The sequence below is a fragment of the Schistocerca gregaria genome, chromosome X (genome assembly GCF_023897955.1).
Source record: "Schistocerca gregaria isolate iqSchGreg1 chromosome X, iqSchGreg1.2, whole genome shotgun sequence".
NCBI classification, from domain to species: Eukaryota; Metazoa; Arthropoda; class Insecta; order Orthoptera; family Acrididae; genus Schistocerca; species Schistocerca gregaria.
In genome coordinates, this window is record NC_064931.1 from 658,542,772 (window position 1) to 658,565,868 (window position 23,097).

At 44.3% G+C, this 23,097-nt stretch overlaps 1 protein-coding gene across 1 annotated transcript in view; it reads left to right on the forward strand.

Moving 5' to 3' along the window:
* The first annotated feature begins 503 nt into the window (after positions 1–503).
* Positions 504–23,097, forward strand: part of LOC126298260 (protein artichoke-like) — a 409,594-nt gene continuing 387,000 nt past the window's right edge. Inside the window, exon 1 of the mRNA XM_049989562.1 lies at positions 504–3,762. Coding sequence (XP_049845519.1) covers positions 504–3,762 — 3,259 coding nt within the window. The remainder of the gene's footprint in view (positions 3,763–23,097) is intronic.

A 23,097-nucleotide genomic window follows, 5' to 3' on the forward strand; every position in this document is an offset into this window, starting at 1 on the left:
GCGGCGAGGTCTATTTACCAAATTTCAGTCACCAACTTTCTCTTCCGAATGCGAAAATATTTTGTTGAGCCCAACCTACATAGGTGGGAATGATGATCAAAATAAAATAAGAGAAATCAGAGCTCGAACAGAAAGGTTTAGGTTTTCGTTTTTCCCGCGAGCTGTTCTGGAGTGGAATGGTAGAGAGATAGAATGATTGTTGTTCGATGAACCCTCTGCCAAGCACTTAAATGTGAATTGCCGAGTAATCATATAGCTGTAGATGTAGATGTACTCCTGCATTTCAGTACAATTTTCGGTTTTTACAACCTCTGGATATACCACAGCATCGTCCGGAAAAAGCCTCAGTGAACTTCCGATGTGATCCACAAGGTCATTTATGTATACTGTGAACAGCAACGGTAGTACGACATTCCCCTGCGGCACACCAATAACGATTACGGCGCGACAGTGTTTCTGTGAGGTAAGGTCGCTTTTCTCGCGCTGCTAACAGATGCTGCCGGATGAGGAGCGCAGTGCTAGTGGTGGCACTAGCGCTGGCGGCGGCGGCTGTGGCGGTGGCGGCGGCGGCGGCTGCGGCGGCCGTGTCGGCGCCGGGGGCGGAGGCGGAGGACTGCTCGCCGTGCGCGTGCCGCCACTCGGAGGCGGGGCTGGTGGTGAGCTGCGCGCACGTGGCGGGCGACGCGCTGGCCGCAGTGCTGGCGCCGCTGCGGCTGCCCGTCGCGTCGCTGACGGTGCAGCAGCTGGAGGGCAGCGCGCCCGCCTTCGCGCCGTCGCCGCCGCTGCGCCAGCTGCACATCGCGGGCGCCGGGCCGGGCGCGCTGCGCGACGACAGCCTGCGCGGGCTGCGCCGCTGCCTGACGGCGCTCGGCGTCAGCGGCGCGGGGCTGGCCGCCGTGCCCGTGGCGGCGCTGCGCGGGCTCGCCGCCCTGCGCTCCCTCTCGCTCGACGCCAACCTCGTGTCGGCCGTGCCCGCGCACGCCTTCCGGGGGCTGCCGCTCGCCGCGCTCAGCCTGCGCGCCAACAGGGTGCGCGCTCTGTCCGAGCACGCCTTCGCCGGCCTCGAGGAGTCGCTCGCCGAGCTGGACCTGTCGAGCAACCGGCTGCGGGCGCTGCCGTTGGCCGAGCTGGGCGGGCTGCGCGCGCTGCGCACGCTGCGCCTGGCACGCAACGAGATCTCGTCCGTACCGCAGCCCGACGCGACGCGCCTCGGCGCGCTGCTGCTGCTCGACGTGGCGCACAACGAGCTGTCTACCGTCGAAGCGCACGCCTTCGTCGCGACGCCGGCGCTGCGCCAGCTCTCGCTGCGGCACAACGTCGTCGACGGCGTGCACGAGGAGGCTTTCGCGCCGCTGCTCGACCTCGAATCCGTCGACCTGAGCCACAACCGTCTCGTTTCCCTTTCCGAGGACACCTTCCGAGACAACCGACAGCTGCGCACTGTCGACCTCAGCTACAACCACCTGCACCACATCGGCGACATGTTTGCGAGTCTTCCAGAACTCAAGGAACTGTACCTGTCTGAGAACAACATACTGAAGATTCCTGGCGGTGCTTTCAAGGGTTCCGTGAGTTTAGAAGTAATACACCTCCAGCGAAACGCGATACGCCACATCGGCGCGGACTCGATGCGAGAGTTGCGCCACTTACTGCAGTTACGCTTGAGTGACAACTTTCTACAGACCATTCCACACGACCTCCTCGTCAGCTGCGAAAACCTCACCAAGCTTTCCCTGGACGGCAACAGGATATCCGAACTGCAACGGAAAACGCTGAGCACGCTCAAAAACCTCACCGTATTGAGACTGCACAATAATAAAATTGATAAAGTGTCTAAAGACCTCTTCAAAAGTGCCGTTTCCCTATTCGAACTAGAGCTGCAGAATAACGAAATCTCCGTTATCGAAACGGCCGCATTCAGGAACCAGAGATATCTGCAACACATAAACCTCGAGAAGAATTATGTAGAATCCCTGAGCGATATTTTTCCCCACCAGTCTTCGTCCCTTATATCCATCAGACTCGGCTACAACAGACTGGCTTTCCTTCACAACAGCAGTCTCCGCGGCCAGTCTAATACCCAGATCGTGTCGCTTAGCCACAACAACATCAACAGAATCGGCAGATTCCTGTTCAGTGACCTTATAGTTACCGAGAAGCTGTACCTGACAAACAACAGTATATCCGTCATAGAAGACAGAGCGTTCATCCAAATGTCGCGTCTCAAGACTCTGGACCTCAGTTTCAACAAGCTGCAGTACATAACGAAAAACACCTTCCTCGGACTGCACGGGCTCGTCGACCTGTACCTGTCGGGGAACGCCATAACGAAGGTTGATTCGTTCGCACTGACATTCCTCAACCAACTACGCGTTCTCGATCTTACTGGCAACTCAATTGCCGTCCTCCACGAAAATATGCTGCAGCAAGGTCTTCCAATACGAATCCTCAGCCTGAAAAAGTGCGGCATAGTGAAAATAGAGAGCGGTGCGTTCCGCGGTCTGAACAATCTGAACGAGCTGAACCTGGAAGGCAACAACCTGTCAGCGGCAGCCGTGGGACAGCTGGATGTTCCGGGACTGCGGGTTCTGCATGCGTCTGCCAACAGCCTAGCGGGCATCCGGTCGGGCGCTCTTTCCAGCCTGCCGTCGCTGCAAGTCCTCTCGCTGGCCAGGGCGCAGATCGGCGACGTGCCCAGGCACCTACTCGCCACCAACGCCGACCTCGTGCGCCTCGAACTCAGTGGGAACGGACTGCACAAACTCAACAAAGACCTGTTTAAAGGCTTAAAACGCCTGAAAGAAATCCGCCTGCACAAGAACTCTTTCACAGAAATTCCTTACGAAGCTCTCGCAATCATTTCGAGTCTCGAGGTGCTAATAATATCGGAAAACCGTCTCTCGAACGTGGACATGAGAAGATTAAATAACCTGTACATGTTGAAACACTTAGATTTCAGTAAGAACTTCATTTCGTCTTTCGGTGGCTTCAAGTACACCAAATTTCCCCACCTCATCTCTATAGACCTCGCAAGAAACTCGCTCCTGTCGCTGCCCAGTAATTTCTTCCTGCTGTCCACTTCCCTGAGGAGGCTCGACCTGTCTTACAACAGATTCAAGCAGCTGCCCACTCTCGCCCTCTCCGACAAGAACTTGCCGTCTCTCGGTTGGCTCAACTTCACCGGAAATCCGCTTTACTGGGTAGGAAACATGTCTGTGGTGCACGATAAGTCCAACCTCCAAGAAATACACATCACAGGCACAAATCTGAGTGTTGTCAGAAACCACGAGCTCAGCAGATTCGGAAAGTTGCTCAACCTGTACCTGAATAGGAACAACATTACGGACATCGCAGTGGGAGCTTTCAGGAACCTCACTGACCTGCGGAAGCTCGACCTCAGCGAGAATCATATCAGCAAATGGAGCCAAGAAATTCTGCAGGGACTCGTTTATATCGAGATGCTCAATCTTTCCGGCAACCACCTGAAGTTCATAGAGGACGTGTTCTTAGAAAGTAAAAATATCAAAGTGTTAGATTTCTCCTTCAACCAAATTACTTACGTCGGTAAGAAGACATTCCGCCATCTGCAGAGACTGACTGAACTTCGCCTCAACGGCAACAAAATTTCGACCATAGTTGATGACGCATTTCGGACGTTGAGGAGTGTGCGTTTTCTCGACATCAGTGAGAACTTGCTGAAGACAGTCCCCGTGGCGGTCCTGCATTCAGTCGAGAGGCACGTGAAGCACATGTCCATAGCAGGTAGGTAACGCACTACTTTCTGCACACTATCTCTTCAATACATACAAGATTCCTAAAGTTCCTTTACAGTAAGATTGGAAACCCTCCAGAAGAGCTCCACAGTGCAAATAAATACCTTTGAGGTGCGTTCCTAACTCACAATTCAACAAGAACCGATATTTTGATCAGACAGAATGGGCATATTTTAAGCGAGACGGAACAGTTCAAGTTCCAAGGCATTCGGATAGACAGTAAGCTGTTGTGGAAAGCCCATGTCCAGGATATTGTTCAGAAACTAAATGCTGCTTTATCTAGCATTAGAACAGTATCTGAAATAAGTGACAGTTCAACACAAAAAGTAGTCTACTTCGCATATTTTCATACGCCTATGTCGTATGGTATTATTTTTTGGGGTAATTCTTCTGATTCAAAAAGTGTATTTTTGGCTCAAAAACGGGGTGTTCGAGCTATATGTGGTGTACGTTAGAGAACCTCTTGTCGACCACTATTCAATAGTGTGCGAATTATGACATTGCCCTCACAGTATATATTTCCTTTAATGTCGTTTGTTGTTAGCAACATTAGCCTATTCCCAAGAGTTAGCGGCTTTCACTCAGTTAATATTAGGCAGAAATCAAATCTGCATGTGGAATGCACTTCCTTGACTCTTCTGCAGAAAGGAGTGCAGTATTCTGCTGCATCCATTTTCAATAAGCTACCACAAGAACTCAAAAATCTTAGGAGTAGCCCAAACGCTTTTAAGTCTAAACTGAAGAGTTTCCTCATGGATCACTCCTTCTATTCTGTCGAGGAGCTCCTAGAAGAGTTAAAAAATTAAGCAAATTCCAGTGTGACATTGTTGATTTTCTTTATTTAAACTTACGACTTGTCGCCTGAATGTGTTTTTTATATTTCATTTTATCTGTTTCTACTATCGTGTTATAATTTCATGTATTGACTCGTTCCATGACCATGGGGACTTATACTTAATTTGGTCCTACGGAACAATAAATAAATAAATAAAATAAGTAAACTATTCTTTTTTACGGGTGTACTCACAGTAACATACGAGGGCTACTCACCAAGTAAGTTCCGATCGGTCGCTAAATGGAAACCACTGTGAAAATTCGATATTTTTGCCTACCGTACTGGTTTTATTTAAATGAGACGTCTCTTGCTAACCCTTACTCCACTCGTAGCCGTTTTTAAAGGTAACTACCTAGAAAGAGAGTACTAACTCCATTTTACGAAGCTGGATAAGTGCTCGGTTTTGGAAGATTCGTCTCGTAGAGCTTGTTAGGCTATGAAAGAGAACAACAACAAATCTAAGTGTGGTGGGTCACAACAAACTCTAAATGAGAATGCGTAGTCATTACTGAGATGGATTTTTCCCCTTGTGGAATATATATTGCGTTCATTACCTGTGACAAGTAGGAAGCAATGACGAGAAAGATGTAGCAAGATGAAGCATAGAATTAGTCGTTGACTCGTGTTCGCATAGAACAGTTGGTAGTGCACTTGTTGTTATAGTCATATATAAATTTCGAATCACATTTCTCCACATACTTTTAATTTTTCACATAGAAGCAATATAGCGGTTTATCACTATATCACTTCGCTCACCATCGAGCATGTCTTCTTGTTTTCAACAGTTTCACCACATATGTGAACCGTGTCATCCATGGTTAGCGAATTAGTTTCTGGAATCTTCTTAAATAATTCTTCACATCGTTTCAGTAAACCAACAGTGACACAGAGAATAAACTTTCACCAGCTATCGTGATTTCAGTATTTAACAAATACTGAAATCTTTGTCATGGAATACAAGAATGGCTCTTTGTGAAACGTTGCAATTAATTTCTTTCCTGCAATATGAATTTTCAGAAAGTGCTCAGTGACTAATGCTATTAATGTCTATAAGACCTGAATTACTACTCATAAAATTCGCTTTGTGTTGATGTATGTATCTATTCAGTCTTCTTTCGTCTTGATTATTGCCAACAGCACAGATCATAATCAAATTGTCAGTAAAATGACGTAAATTCGTGAACGAACGTGAATAAGAAGCCTTTCGTCAACCTTTATTAATTTATTTCTTCTTAGTGGGCGCCACACCCTCGGCAAATTCAAAAAGTATCAGTATGATTTCTGTAAAAGCCTGTTAGAAAATATAATGTCTTCCCTTGAACATTTGATCAGTCATACAACGGAAATTCATTGTGTAGTGGAAAAATGCTACTAGCTAATTATTTATAAAGTTATTGTGTATTATTTGTCCGGCAGAGATCGGTTTAATTCTGCTATTGGTTACTTTCATTGAAATATAATACATTGTGTCCGTTATACAGTCTAACACGGATGATCGACAATACATAGATATGATGATAGGGTGGTCCAGGGGTTATTTTGATGTTCACTGTCACATTATAAGACAATTTCCTTGGCAATGAAACATGTGCACGTAAGATGCATTTGATCACACAACATATCCAAATAATCTTCGGGGCATCCTTCATCCGTTGAGGTTTACAATAAAAGCAATAGAAAACAATGGACATGCAGTAAACCATTTTACAAATTGTAAAGCCGGCCGCGGTGGTCTAGCGGTTCTAGCCGCTCAGTCCGGAGCCGCGCGACTGCTACGGTCGCAGGTTCGAATCCTGCCTCGGGCATGGATGTGTGGGATGTCCTTAGGTTAGTTAGGTTTAAGAAGTTCTAGGGGACTGATGACCATAGATGTTAAGTCCCATAGTGCTCAGAGCCATTTGAACCATTTTGAACAAATTGTAAATTGCGATTTATTTTACTTGGTATCAGTTTCACTTATACCAGCATCTTCAGGCGAATTTATTAACCATAATATATTACACTGGTCCCAAGATGGTTTCATAGCTGAATCCGATTACCAAATTCAGTAAATCTCGATTTGAACTGATTAAAGAACCCGATTATCAAATACAGTCAAAATTAATGAAAATGTTGCTCGCAACTGTGCAGAGAAATATGTTTTGTGTTGTCGAAAACAGTATGAAGGATGATTCAGTGGGTCATGTTGCTTCTGTCTCGGAGCATTTTGATCGCATTAGCGGTATAACGTTATCAGGACAGAAGTCAAGTGTGCAAATGTTTTTCACTTCGAAGATGGATACAGCTGGTGCGCGTTGATCAACATGTTACGCAACACCTAAGAAATGTTCTAAACATCATGCATGTTAAGTACACAATCTCAAGGATACAGTGATATATGTCGTAAACGCGTCCAATTTTCAGTTTACTTGTAGTGTTCCTGTTTTATTCGAGGATGTATTGTTTCTCAACTAACACACTCACTTGAGAGACCAATTACAGGAATTACCAACCTCTCCTACTTTTTGGCTCTCTCGATACTTCATAGATTGTATCTTAGCAGCGACAGGCTACTCCAAACGACGGCTATCGACCTAATAGAATTGTTGTGTCCACTTCTTCTTTTCACTACTGTTTATTTCATTTAGTAGGGGGTACTCTTCTACAGAATTATTCATTTTTATTTTCCAAAATTTATTTTATTATTTAACTTTGCGGTTGGATGCCATTCCTGACGCCACAGTCGTCGGGGTGGCGTAAGTTAGAAAAGTCATGTACGCCATCTGTCGGTGAATCGAGTAACCTTTGTTTGTGTGTTATAGCATTTTGATTGTTTGTGTATCGTATTGACAGAGGTGGAATTTGGGAACCAGCTCAGCCTTGATCTGAATGAACGTTGGGGGAGGGGGGAGACCGCCTAGAAAACAGCGCCCAACCTGGCCAGTGTATCAGCCCACGTTCGTTAACCTACGCGAGCTGGGGCGTTACGCGTTACGCTGTACGAGTAGGTGAGAGTTATTACGTTCTCTGACTTCTTGAATATCGAAAATCTAGGGCGTGTTTACTGGATCAGAGAAATGCAGCAAGCTTATCGATTTAACAAGATCGTCAACAATAAATCCACATTTGATAAATAAAAGGAGACACAAACCACTACGAAGAAAAAATATGACTAGAAATACAAGTGTAATTTATTATTTCCCGTAATTACGTTCGGTCTGCAATCAGTACTGTAAAAGTATCTAAGTAGTACAGCGCCACAAATCAGGCTGATATCAGAAACGTCCTAGGGGGCTTCCTAGTCCGCAGTATGTGGGTGGCAACCACGTGAACCCTTAGCTTAGTCTGACATTACTTCCACTTACTTGTGTCAGGCTTCTTCTGTTTCCCGTTCTGTCAGCCTCTCTTGGCCACCTTTTGTTTTCTCGACGCCTGACGGTGTCTTTCATTTTCCACCTCTAATGCCGGAGGTGGCGGAGAAGATGGAATTCGATACGGGGTCGATGGCAGAAGAGGGAAATTGTAGCGTCTGTTCGCATAGAGGCGGGTAAATACAACTTCTGACTCGTACTGAGCGGCTCAGTTCGGCTGGATAACCATCTGCCCATGTGGAAAGGAACGGCATACCACATTATTTTTCCCTGTAAACACGTATCTGACTCTCTTTGTAAAAGAATCTGAGGAAAAAACTGCACCTCACTCAGATCTACAGGAGGTGATTATATAGAGGTCAAATACAGAAGCGTTGGAGGAGGACGAAGGAGGAAAGATGAACCGGAGTAGGAAGAGGGAACGGAAGTTAAAGATTGGTATGTGTTCACACTGTTGCAAGCTGGCAAGCTGGAAAATGTCAAACAGGAAATGATGAAGAATGGACAGGATGTATTAGAAAAGTGTGAAGTCAGATGGGGGAGTAAGGAAGAGTTGGATAGTGGAGAGTACAAACAGTTTTACTCACGCAAGGAAAAGAGTGGCAGTTATAGTGTGGTAATTATGATACAAAAACGGCTGATAAAAAACGTACTGAAAGTAGAGTAAATAGATGAAAGACTGATGATGATGAGGTTAAGATGTGACAAGGAGGACGTCGTTTTAATACATATTTACATGCCAACAAGTCAGTTCGCTGATGAGAAAGTAGAGTAATATTATGAAAAGACGGAAGAAATTATGGATAAATAAAAACGAAACGCCTGCATCATTGTAATGGGAGATTTCAGTAGAGCGGCAGGAGAGGGAAAAGAAGGGATAATGGTTGGAAGATTTGGATTGGCAAATTTGAACGACAGGGATGAAACACTGGTTAATTTCTGCAGAAAAAATTCTCTTGTGACTGGAAACACAGTGTTCTAACAGAAGACGAAGATAAATATGCATATCTTGAATGAGTCAACAGCGTAACTCAGAATAGGTAAAAACACTGCCTAAAGAATGCCAGAGCATACCTTGGAGCAGACATAGATCCGGACCAAAACTTGATGGTGGCAGACTTTCAAATAAGGTTGAAGAGAGTGAGAGAAGGAACACAAAGAGATAAATGTGACCTAGAAATATTAAAGAACTAAGCTAAAAATGCTGAGTTGAAAAACAGTTTTATGTCAAAATAGGATAGAGAACCCAATAATAGAGTACATGCCCGCATGTCGTGGTCGTGCGGTAGCCTTCTCGCTTCGCACGCGCGGGTTCCCGGGTTCGATTCCCGGCGGGGTCAGGGATTTTCTCTGCCTCGTGATGGCTGGGTGTTGTGTGATGTCCTTAGTTTAGTTAGGTTTAAGTAATTCTAAGTTCTAGGGGACTGATGACCATAGATGTTAAGTCCCATAGTGATCAGAGCCATTTGAACCATTTGATATAGTACAAACGAGTAATGAAAGAGGATGAGCCAAAACATCAAGGAACGTGCAGAAGAAGTTGTAGGGGCGAGGAAGTAGAAAAACGGGCAGAATAAGGAAAGAATGAAAACAAAGACAATGCTGCCTAAGATGGAGTGAAGAAGGAAATGGAAGACAGTAGGAAGTGAGGAAGGGAAAAGAAAACACAGAAGGCTGAAAATTGAAATAAGTAGAGAAGCAGAGCAGGCAAGGAAGACATAGATGAAAGAGAGCTGTAAAGAAATATATAAACTTGGAAAGGAAGAACAGTATGAAATTTTGTATAGATTAGCTCCTGATGTAGTCTTTCAAGCAAAGGAAAGCAGGACAGGTGTGGGAATAGAAAGAAGTTCATAAACTGGAGGAAATGTTGGGAAGGTGGAAGGAGTATGTAGAATGCCTATATGCGGCTGATCAAAAGCCAAGCGATATTGAATTAGAAGCGGAGATGAAAGTTATATCAAAGGGCAAACAATATTGCATGTTGAAAGGTGAAATAGTAAAACCATTAAGAGAGATGAGGAGTCATAAAACAAGTGGAACTGATGGATTATCGGTGAATAAGGAAGTGGAAACGCGTACAGCAATTGCTAAGGATGCATTTAATAAAAACAGGAGGCTAGTGTGTGGGTGGATGTACAGGGACGTGAGGAAGAGACCGGCGAAGTGCTTTACATGGAACAAGGCGTTATACAGAGTTGAGACAAGGACACTGAGGAAAGAGGAAAAAAGAAGAATAGAAGCATTTCACATGTGGGTTGGAGGATGTTGGAACGGATAAAATAGGTACACAAAGTGAGAAATGAGGCGGTGTTGAGAAGGGTGGAAGAAGACAGAGAATTTTTAAAGGTACTCAGGACAAGGAAACACAACTGACTTGGACTCTGGATATGAAGAAATTTTTCACGGATGAATGCTGTGGAAGGAACGATGAATAGAAGAAGAAGAAGAAGAAGAAGAAGAGTATACCAGATGGCGGATAGTATAAGCACAGAAAACAATTATGAGAAAACAAAGAGGGTAGCAGATGACTGGACTACATGCAGAGCTACGTGTGACGACTTGCCCTAGGCCAGAACACTGATGACGATTGTCGCTATATACATCCTGAACTGTGTCTTTACTACAGTTCGATACCTCTCCCTTTTAATGCCGCTTGCGGCGTTAATTTCAATTCCCACCAAGCGCCATTTTTTGTTTACTAGCAATTCCAAGGGGGTGCTGAGTGCTGTGCGCGGTGCAGTTCCTCGTTTCAAGCGCAGCAGGGGGTGACGGAAAGGCCGACAGCGGCGAGTGGTCGCGAGTAGTGCGACCGTTGTCGACAATCTATGCCTAGTGTGGATGTAGGCTCGATAAGGCTAATAGCATTGGGACGTAATAGTGGTCTCTAATTCAAGACGTTATGGAAATTCTATCACTTCTGTTTCCTCTATGTTGCCGGTGTGGAAGCAAGACTGTGTCCTGGTAATGGTAGTTATTCGTCGGAGTGAGCATCAATCAAACTAAGACCGATCAAACACCTTTGTTTAGCGGTGGTTGACATTCACATTCCGCTAAAACGGTGATTCAGTAACCCAGCCATATTGCCGAAGTTATTCGTCGTGACTACTGTTGACCGTTCCTATCAGATGCTTTAGTATTCTCTTCCGTTTCTTCCGCAGTGTGCTGTTGGGTTCATTTCAGTGTTAATATTCTGCCCAATGTGTAAGAAATGAATTCTTGTTGTCTTGTAGTTGAGTCGTGAGTTTGTTTGAATCGATAACCAGGACGTCCTATACCACTCACGACGCACGTCAAGCAACCAAGATAAATGTGACTTAAATTTCCATTTGTGTAACTCTAGTTTTCTATGAGATCTTATTCAGTTAGACAAATAATTATTTTATACCTTAAATTATATAAAACTTGTTTCGCCCGTGAAATGGGGTTTTGACATTCGATGTTCTCTTTTTTTGGGTTCTTGTCAGGTCCACGTTGTGTCATCTAAATGGTCTGTTAGTGCCTCAGCACTCGCAACAGTCATATGGGGTGTATCTAATTTATTACTTAGGTTAATTAATAGTTATTTTATTCGGTTCATTCCAGTCCTCTCATTTCTTGAGTCACCATAAGGATAGAAAATATTGGCTCTGAGCACTATGGAACTTAACATCTGTGGTCATCAGTCCCCTAGAACTTAGAACTACTTAAACCTAACTAACCTAAGGACAGCACACACATCCATGTCCGAGGAAGGATTCGAACCTGCGACCGTAGCGGTCACGCGGTTCCAGACTGAAGCGCCTAGGAACCGCACGGCCACACCGGCCGGCGATATTAAATATTTATTGGCGGGTCTCTTCCTATATGCCGTCATAGTTGCCCGGCTCCTGGTGGCTGTTACGATTTCTATCATCACTTGTTTCTTCTTCGCCCAATCGCTTTAATTAATGAATTTAACACCTTGTGGAGGTCAATCTTACCCCTTCTTTACCCACCTCAGCCTTAGGAAGGGCTTTAATTCCTCAAGCTAGCCTTAGATCAGCGCTGGTCCATTAGGATTCCTTTCATCTTATGGTAGTTTTATATAGCCCTAGAGAGTAACTTATTGTGGTCGAGTTTTTTTTTAATCTTATGGGACTTAACTGCTATGGTCAACAGTCCCTAAGCTTACACACTACTTAACCTAAATTATCCTAAGGACAAACACACACACACATGCCCGAAGGAGGACTCGAACCTCCACCGGGACCAGCAACACAGTCCATGACTGCAGCGCCCTAGACCGCTCGGCTAATCCCGTGCGGCGTGGTCGAGTTTATTAAGTTGATATAACACAACCAATGTGATCTCAAATTCCTGGTTTTAAGAATAGTTTGTAACCCCTTTTATATGCTGAATTGTGCAGGCTGAAACAGAGTTGTGATAGAAGAGTGTGGCTATATATTTATGATAACTTTAAATTTATTGTGCTGTTTCCATGGTTTAATGTATATGCCCCTTTTAATGGGTGCTAGAGTTACCCTGCCTTAGCCGACCGGTGCGGCCGAGCGGTTCTAGGCTCTTCAGTCTTGAACCACGCTACCGCTACGGTGGCAGCTTCAAATCCTGCCTCGGGCAAGGATGTGTGTGTTGTCCTTAGGTTAGTTAGGTTTAAGTAGTTCTAAGTTCTAGGGGACTGATGACCTCAGATATTAAGTCCCATAGTGCTCAGGGCCATTTGAGCCAGTATCCTGTCTTATTTAGTGTTTAAGTAAGCCCACTGATCTGGTTTCCTGTAACACGTGAATGTGCTTAGTTCTCCGTGTTTTACTACTTATCTCGTCGCAAAGTTTTCAGTGCTATAATGTATACCAGTCAAATGTAGACCAATTTTCGTGGAATATAAATTTCTAAATTTGCAAGTCTTAATCTGTTTTGTGTAAATTTTTGTCAGTATAGCTGTGACGTACCTAATTAACTGCAAAACGTAATTGTTGGTATTTTAACTGGTTGTGTTGCAATAAAAGCAAACTTAATGTGAAGCTTGTGGGTGATTCATATTCCCCGGTTCCTCATCCTCACTAAAGTTAGAATTAAATTTTAGTATTAAAAGCTTTTGTTAAGATTTTTGAGTGAGTGGCTGGGAGAAAAGAAAAGGAGGCGCTACAAATGGTAGCAGAGCGTGCGTGATGGGGCAGCGGGACTGTCCCAGTCTCGCCCGCCCTTTTAAAGAAGGAACAATTTGTCTGCGAGTCGAGTGTTCGGCAACAGCACACGCAAGGGGGTGGGGGGGGGGGGGGGTTGGTCGAATTTGTCGCTAGATTGCGTGGGGCCTTGACTAGTCCTGTCGTCATTTGGGCAAACTTGTTGGACATATCAGTGATGCTTTACGCTTGGTTGGTAGTGCCGTTGAGGGGTTGGCCCAGAATATTGCATTTCTCTACGGCATACGTGTCACCTCCAAATAGAGGGGGAGATTACAAACCCAGTTATGTCATTGGTACGCGTACATTTGCGATCTGGAATTGTTGTCGTTAAATAGAGAACAGCACGACTTGGTAGGCCAACTTCTCCAGAAAGTAAGTGGCTTGCATTTTAAGGCCAGTGTGTTGGGGTCGGAGCATATTCGTGATGATGATGAAGAAAGTTTGAGTTCCTTAGCCTATAATAATCAAAGTTTGCAGGGTCAAGAGTTTAAGGGGAAGTGTCGGAAATGTGTTTCCAAATTGCCTATTCCCATTATGTACCTTCTGCAGGGGATTTCCCAGTTAATGATCGGTAATTTAGATCAAGTTCAGAAGGCGTTATGGTTAACCGTTAATCTTGAGATACACGCAGATGCCTTACAGATTTCCCAGATAATAATTTTGCGTCTTTTTTATCCGTTATCCGACGGTGTTCTTATTCAAATTTTTTCCAGTTCATAATTTTGCGTCTTTTATATCCGTTATCCAACGGTGTTCTTATTCAATTTTTTTCGGAAGTCTTGCACTGGCAGGCTACCTTGTGTGAGTTGAGAGATGCCATTATCAGACGTAAATTTTCACCTAGGGTTCAGCAGTACTTGGAGGGCCAATATTGAGGGCTTGTCCCAGTATGTTAAGCGGGTTCGAATGGCCGTTCGCGCGCTTAATATGTCTCTAAGTGAACGCGACGCTTCAAAAAAATGGTTCAAATGGCTCTGAGCACTATGGGACTTAACATCTTTGGTCATCAGTTCCCTAGAACTTAGAACTACTTAGACCTAACTAACCTAAGGGCATCACACATCCATGCGCGAGACAGGATTCGAACCTGCGACCGTAGCAGTCGCGCGGTGAACGCGACGCTGTTCTAGTTATAGTGCAGGGTATGTGACCCGAGGACCGGTCGCAGACCGAGTTTGTGCGGGAGCCGCTTTCGTACACCGATTTGACGAGTCTCTTTGATTCTATTGAAACGTTTAGTTTTGCCGATGTACGTCGTCAGGAAACATCCGCCGGTCAAGATCAAATGTCGCTTGTCAAACAGCCTAAGGGACCGCTTCTCTCGTCACGGATACAGCACAGATGTTTTAGGTGTGGGGCTGTTGATCATTTAGTTCGCGATTGCCAACTTCAACGAACGGCTCGTGCGAGCAAGTTACGCTAGAAGAGGAGCGGGCGGGGTTTTCAATTTCGTCCTCCTAAAGGATGCGCCCATGTTAAATTAGTGTCAGGGGCTTGGCTTCCCTGCATCTGCTCCCCGATTAATCATGAACCTGTTTGCGCCCTGCTAGATTCGGGTAGTGCAGTTTCTATACTCGATTATGCGTCGTACTTGGAGTTTCGTGCCTTATGCAAATTTCCTTCTTTGTCTCCCTCCATGTAGGGATGTCGGTCGGTAAATGGCCAGACGTTGCCATTAGTAGGTGAGATAAGGGGAAAGATTGCGATAGACGGCTTTTCCTGGCAGGTCTATCTGTTGGTCGTTAAGAGTTTGTCCGTTAATCTGTTGTTGGGATGTTATTTCATTCGCAAGATAGGGTTGATTTTTGATTTTGCTGGTTGTACCTTTAGTTTTGCCTTTCGCCCGAGCGAGAAATTTGCCTTTTGTTCTTTTCAAGGGTCTCTTAGGTTAAAAATCGTCAATAACGTGGTTTCCCAGTTCGATGCTGGTCATCTCTCTCGGCTTGATGGATCCCGTTTGCTTCAGTTATTACAACTTTATCCTCAGGTTCTTATTAATCGGTTGGGGGTCACCGATCGTATTCATTATAAAACCCGCCTGGTTGATGATACCGCTGTACGTCAGGCTCCTTATCGTTTGTCACCCCCGAAGACGCGGGTGTTATGCCGGAAGATCGATGATATGCTAACCAATGGCGTCATTAGGCCATCTAAATCTCGTTATGCGTCGCCGATATTTTTGGCGTCTAAGGATCATGGTATCGCCCGGTAGTCGATTGTCATCAGCTCAATCAAAAGATTATTTTAGAGTCCGTCCCCATGCCTGATCTTCATAACTGCTTTACGTGGTTTGTTGGAGCACGTTGGTTTCCTGTGCTCGATTTTAATCAGGCTTATTATCAGATACTACTTACCGAGGATTCTAAGCCCGCTACCGCTTTTGTACCCGATTGGAATTTATTTGAATTCAATCGTGTTCCTTTCGGGCTTGCTACCGGGGCATCGGTTCTCTCACGCCTATTAGATAACGTTTTGGGTGATCTTAAGTTTAACTGTGTCTACAATTATTTAAATGATGTTTTAGTCTATAGTGCCAGTTTTGATGAACATCTTCAGCATTCGAGGTTGGTTTTGGATCGCTTGGGACAGCCTGGGTTAACTGTTCAAAATGGCTCTGAGCACTATGAGACTCAACTTCGGAGGTCATCAGTCCCCTAGAACTTAGAACTACTTAATCCTAACTAACCTAAGGACATCACACACATCCATTCCCGAGGCAGGATTCGAACCTGAAACCGCAGTGGTCGCGCGGTTTCGGACTGTAGCGCCTAGAACCGCTCAGCCATTCCGGCCGGCCAACTGTTAAACCTAAGAAAATTAAGTTATGTCGCGGCGAAATTTCTTTTTTGGGACACTAGGCTTCGGCCGACGGAATCAGGGTTGATCAAGAACGTATTATCATTTCAAGGCGGTTCCGTCCTCCTCATAAGGAGGAGATAGCCAGATTTATAGGCATGGTCATCTATTTTCGCAAGTTTGTTTCCAATATCGCTCAGTTAGCCGCTCCTCCGTATAGTTTGCATAGTAAGAACATCGAGTTTCAGTGGCGAGAGAGCCATCAATCGACTTTTGAGGCACTTAAAACTGCCCTTACTAATCCTCCCGATTTAGTAGTACCTGACTTCAGTAAAACCTTTATTCTTCAAACGGACGCCTCGAGGGGTGGTCATGTGGCTGTTCTTATGCAAGAAGTCGATGGCGACAGACGTCCTGGCGCTTATGCTTCGAAATGTTTGTCAGGAGCTGAATCCAACTGTTCTGTTTATGAGTTGGGACCACTGGCCGTGCTCTTTGCCCTTGAGAAGTTTAGGTTTTACGTTGAGCATCGGGAATTTTCATTGGAAACTGAAAGTTGTGTGTTGGCCCGTCCCCAAAAAACTGGGAGAATTGCTCGTTGGGCTGTTCGAATGTCCGCCTTTTGGTTTAAGGTCAGATACATTCGTGGTGCCGAAAACCTTGTTGCCGATACCTTAAGCCGTATGTTTGCTGAGCAAGAACAAGATTCCCAAGACGTGTATCACGTACTTGTAGCTGGGGTCTTTGGTGAGATTCATGAATTGTTTGTGAACATTGCTGACAAATAGCAAGAGGAACCGAGGTGGGGAGCCATCAGGGAAAATATGCATTCGAGCAAACACATTCCGGGTTACTCTGTAATTAGAGGTGTACTATGTAAGCAAGTTGGCAGAGATAGATAGCCTAAAATCTATCTGCCCCAACAGTTGGTTAGCCCTGTTTTTCATTATATTCATGACTCCGTTGTTGCAGGTCACTTGGATGTTGCCAGTAACCTTGCTAAGATTGACCAACAATTGGCTTGGCCATCCATGAGACGTAACGTGAAGAGGTTGGCCAATAGCTGCCGTTTGTGTAAGATGGGTAAACCTAGTGGCGGCAAGCGCATGGGATTTTTACAGTTTGCGAGGGAGCAAAATCACATGGATGTTATTTATTGACTATGTAGGGCCTCTTACCCGGACCTCTAGTGGTTGTAAATGTATCTTGGTGGTTGTTGACGGCTTTAGTCGGTTTGTTTGGCTTGTTCCTTGTCGCGGGGTCACCGCTAGTCTAACGATACAACATCTTACCAGGATTTTCGGTGTCTTTGGACCCCACAAAACCTTAATTAGTGATAATGCACCAGCGTTCACATCTCGTCAATTTAAGCGTTTCTGTTTAAATAATGGTTTCCGTCATATTCCCAACACTCCGTATTATCCGCAACCATCATTTGCAGAACGATTTAACCGCAATTTGAGCGCCTCTTCAATAATTTATCATACACATTCGCCATCCAAGTGGGACCATTCTCTCCCGTGGTTGAGTTTCGCCTTTAATTCTGCCCGTCATGAGGCATCTGGAGCTACGCTGGCGTCCTGAATGCTGGCTTATACGTTGAATTGTCCCCTGAGTAATTTGAGGCATCAACGATTTGTTACCTGAAGGAATAGACACCCATTTATTAAAAGAAACTGGGATAGAGCTAGGGCAAATATTCGGTGAGCACACCAACGAGAGGCGCTTCGTTATAATCGCGGCAGGCGCCCCTTCCAGGGGAAGGTTGGCGACAGAGTTTTTCTCTGGAACTTAAATCCCGGTAAGCAATCCAGTGGTGAGGGGAGTGGTAAATTGGCTCCGCGTTTTCTTGGACCTTATCTCATACAGGAAGTGTTGGAACCAGTTAATTTATTAATTAAACATCCCGACACTGCAGGATTACGAAGGTTCACGTTACTCAGATTAAGCTTCATGATGATTAGCGACCTCTCTCTTCTGGCGAATTTTGCTTTGGAGGGAGAGGTTGAACTGTGTCTTCTTCACAGTTCGATTCCTCTTCCTCTTAATGTCGTTTGCAGCGTTAATTTCAATTCCCGCCAAGCGCCATTTTTTTGTTTATTAGCAATTTCAAGGGAGCGCTGTGTTCTCTGCGTGGAGCGGTTTCTCGTTGCACGCGAAACAGGGGGTGAAGGGGAATACCAGCAGTGGGGACTGGACGTGAGTAACGTGGCCGTTGTCGACGCTCTATGGCTAGTGTAGATGTGGCCTCGATGAGATTGCTGGCATCGGGACGTAATAGTGGTGTCTGATTCAAGACGTTATGGAAATTCAATCACTTCGGTTTCCTCTATGTTGCCGTTGTGGAAGCAATACTGTGTCCTGGTACTGGTAGTTATTCGTCGGAGTGAGCATCAATCACACTAAGACCTATCATACACCTTTGTTTAGCGGTGGTTGACATTCACATTCCGCTAAAACGGTGATTCAGTAACCCAGCCATATTGCCGAAGTTATTCGTCGTGACTATTGTTGACCGTTCCTATCAGATGCTTTAGTATTCTCTTCCGTTTCTTCCGCAGTGTGCTGTTGGGTTCATTTCAGTGTTAATATTCAGCCCAATGTATTAGAAATGAATTCTTATTGTCTTGTGGTTGAGTTGTGGGTCTGTTTGAATCGATAACCGGGACGTCCCATACCACTCTTGACGCACGTCAAGCAACCAAGGTAAATGTGACTTAAATTTCCATTTGTGTAACTCTAGTTTTTATATGAGATCTTATTTAATTAGTCAAATAACTATTTATACTTTAAATTATGTAAAACTTGTCCCGCCTTGAAATGGGGTATCGACATTCGATGTTCTCTTTTTTTGGGTTCTGGTCAAGCCCACGTTATGTCATGTAAATGGTTCTTTACGTGCCCCAGCACTCGCAACACTCATATTGGGGTGTATCTAATTTATTACTTAGGTTAATTAATAGTAATTTTATTCGGTTCATTCGAGTCCTCTCATTTTTTGAGTCACCAGAAGGATAGAAAATATTGGCTCTGAGCACTATGGAACTTATCATCTGTGGTCATCAGTCCCCTAGAACTTAGAACTACTTAAACCTAACTAACCTAAGAACAGCACACACATCCATGCCCGAGGCAGGATTCGAACCAGCGACCGTAGCGGTCACGCGGTTCCAGACTGAAGCGCCTAGAAACCGCACGGCCACACCGGCCGGCGATAGAAAATATTCTATTCTTATTCTGGAAGTGTGAATACCCATAATCTGCAAAGATTTATTGGCTGGTCTCTTCCTATATGCCGTTACAGTTGCTCGGCTCCTGGTGGCTGTTACGATTTCTGTCATGACTTGTTTGTTCTTCAGCCAATCTCTTCAATTAATGAGTTTAGCACCTTGTGGAGGGCAATCTTACCCCTTTTTACCTTCCTCAGCCTTACGGAGGGCTTTAATTCCTCAAGCTAGCTTTAGGCCAGCGCCGGTCCATTAGGATTTCTTTCATCTTATGATAGTTTTATATAGCTTTAGGGAGTAAGTTATTGTGGACAAGTTTATTAAGTTGATTTTACACGGCCAATTTAATCTCAAAGTGATGGTTTTAAGAATAATTTGTAACCTCTTTTATGTGCCTAATTGATCAGGGTGAAACAGAGTTGTGTTTATATACATTTATGATATCTTTAAGTTTATTGTGCTATTTCCATGATTTAATATATACGCCCCTTTTAATGGGCGCTAGATTTATCCTGTCTTATTTAGTGTTTAAGTAATCCCACTAAAATATCACTCTCAAATTAAACTAACTGATCCGGTTTCGTGTAACACGTGAATTTGCTTAGTTCTCCGTGTTCTACGATTTATCTCGTCGAAAAGTGTTTCAGTGATATAATGTAAACAAGTCAAATGTGAACCAAGTTGTTCTCCAGTTTACCTGTTTATTCTCTAATTTTAGTGGAATTTAAAATTTCTAAATGTGCAAGCCTTAATCTGTTTTGTGTAAATTAATGTCAGTATAGCTGTGACCTGCCTAAACAATTGCAACACGTAATTGTTGGTGTTTTAACTGGTTGTTTTGCAATAAATGCAAACTTAAAGTGAAGCATGTGGGTGATTCATATTCTCCAGTTCCTCATCCTCAGTAATGTTAGAATTAAATTTTTTATTGAAGTTTGTGTTAAGATTTTTCTGTGAGTTACTGGGAGAAAAAAAAAGGAGGCGCTACACATCCCAGTGTCAGAATGACGCAGTATTTACCGCCAATTCAAACCCGTTTAAAACGGATGATATGGACCAGAGTCTTACCTTCGTTATGATCATATGGCTGCTCGCTGTTCAAGCGTGCCCTCATCCTACATCCACGACATCGTTGCTGAAAACTAATGCCTCCGAATTTTTTATGTGAAATCTTATAAAGCTTTTTAAATTAAACAAACTCCACTAGTATTCTACATCTTTAGACTCATGTCTACATATTTATTTCTCTGCGTAGCTACCCTGGCGATATACCCAATCCTTCCAACGAGAAACCAGTATATTGATCCTGTCACTGTAGTATGTTTGTATTTGTTGGCGGAGCTAAGATCTCACCTCCGCTTGCACCGCTTCATCACTATTAAAATGAAATCGTCGAAGGTGTTCTTTAGGTCTTGGAAAATCGGGTTGGGCCAATTCAGAACCGTAAGGAGCCTTAACGATAACAGTGAACCCAAGGAATCGGATTGCACTACTGGCCATTAAAACTGCTACACCACGAACATGACGTGCTACAGACGCGAAATTTAACCGACAAGAAGAAGATGCTGTGATGTGCAAATGATTAACTTTTCAGAGCATTCACACAAGATCGGCGCCGGTGACGACACCTACAACGTGCTGACATGAGGAAAGTTTCCAACCGATTTCTCATACACCAACAGCAATTGACCGGCGATGCCTGGTGAAACATTGTTGTGGTGCTCGTGTAGGGAGGAGAAATGCGTACCATCACGTTTCCGACTTTGATAAGAGTCGGTTTGTAGCCTATGGCGACTGCGGTTTATCATATCGCGACATTGCTGATCTTGTTGGTCGAGATTCAATGCCTCTTAGCAGAATATGGAATAGGTGGGTCCAGAAGGGTAATACGGAACGCTGTGCTGGACCCCAACGGACTCGTATCACTAGCAGTCGAGATGACAGGCATCTTATCCCCATAGCTGTAACGGATCGTACGAATAGTTCGACGACGTTTACAGCAGCATGGAATATCAGCTCAGAGACCATGGCTGCGGGTACCTTTGACGCTGCATCACAGACAGAAGCGCCTGCGACGGTGCATTCAACGACGAACCTGGGTGCACGAATGGCAAATCGTCATTTTTTCAGATGAATCCAGCTTCTGCTTACAGCATCATGATGGTCGCATCCGTGTTTGGCGACATCGCGGTGAACGCATATTGGAAGCGTGTATTCGTCGTCGCCATACTGGCGTATCACCCGGCGTGATGGTATAGGGTGCCATTGGTTACACGTCTCGGTCGCCTCTTGTTCGCATTGACGGCACTTTGAGCAGTGAACGTTACAATTCAGATGTGTTACGACTCGTGACACTATCCTTCATTCGATCCCTGCGAAAACCTACATTTCAGCACGATAATGCACGACCGCATGTTGCAGGTCCTGTACGGGCCTTTCTGGATACAGAAAATGTTCGACTGCTGCCCTTCTCTACAAAACTTTGGAGGCAGCGTCCTTGAGCCACGCTCGAAACATTTGCTTGTGTAGGTCCTCCCGACAGCAACCGTGGGATTTTCACAGTGGCGAGAAAATTTACTTGCTATGGTAAGTGTGTTATCTAAACTACGTGGTGTCGAGTTAGAGCCTCTAAGACTTGCCAAGCCGCCAGATTAAGCCGCCTCGAACATTTGCAAGACCTCTCACCTAGCTTATTTGCAAATTCTTGTGGGCACTCTTACAAGGGAGCGCCCTACGGAAAATACCCGTTGCCATCTCGTTTCCACATGTTCTCTTCCGAATTCCTCAGGCACAAGTTGATTTGCCACTCTTAAAGAAAAAATGTGGTATTGCATAGTTTTATGTACCTTCCATTTTCCTATATTTCTTTTATTTTCTACGTCTCTTTATTTTACATAATTTTTAACCATTTTTAATTGCACTATTTTTTTTTTTTTTTAGAATTAGAAATGTTTGTTAAACGTGAGCAATTTTGCAAGCATATCAGAAACAAAGAAATGAGAAGATAGAAACAAAATACCGTTATTCCCTTTCGGAGTAACATCCAAGGTCCACAAGCTTATGAGAATTTTTATAATGTCGATGGAAACTGTCAACGAAGGCTTCTTTTGGAATTACTCAAAGCACTGATGTCACTTGACATTGTACAATATAGTCAAAATAAAACTGACCTGAAAATTGCTTTCGGAGTTATGAGAATTGAAACGAAACAGAAAAGGAAATCCTTATAAAACAATCCAAAACGGGTTCAAACGCCAGCAAACTTTGCCCTTGTTAAGGTAAACCTGCATAACAGTCTGACAAAGCTGCAGTGTCAGCTAACTGTGCAAGTGCAATAGCTCGTGGTCCCATATCATAAAAAAGTATGCTGCTCGTAATCTTTTGTGCTGTGCATGAGTTACACCTTTGCAAGCTAACATATATGTGTGCAGTTCTGTGTATTGTTTCTAGATAAAGCGGTACTGAGACATCCGGATCTTGAGTGTTTTTCATTCCTTACAACGCGTGCCATTATGCATCATAAAATTTTAGAATGAAATTTTCACTCTACAGCGGAGAGTGCGCTGATATGAAACTTCCTGGCAGATTAAAACTGTGTGCCGGACCGAGACTCGAACTCAGGACCTTTGCCTTTCGCGGGCACGTGCTCTACCGACTTTTTTTTTTATATAAGACGCTACCCCTTTTTTTTATCTGGACAGGAAAGGAAAAACTACAAAAAAAATATCTATTTGCCACCGCCACTTGTATTCTAACAAAAAAATAAAATTAAATGCACCTCTTCAGGCGTTGGCACCTATCTACACCTATTCCAAAACAACTAACCTATTACTGCAAAGGTGTAGGAAAGGAAGAAAGTAGGGGGGAAGAAACATAGAGAGTAGCGATAAAAAAATGAAATTTGTGAACAGGAACTTTTTTGTTTTTTTTTTAGTTTATTGTATTGCA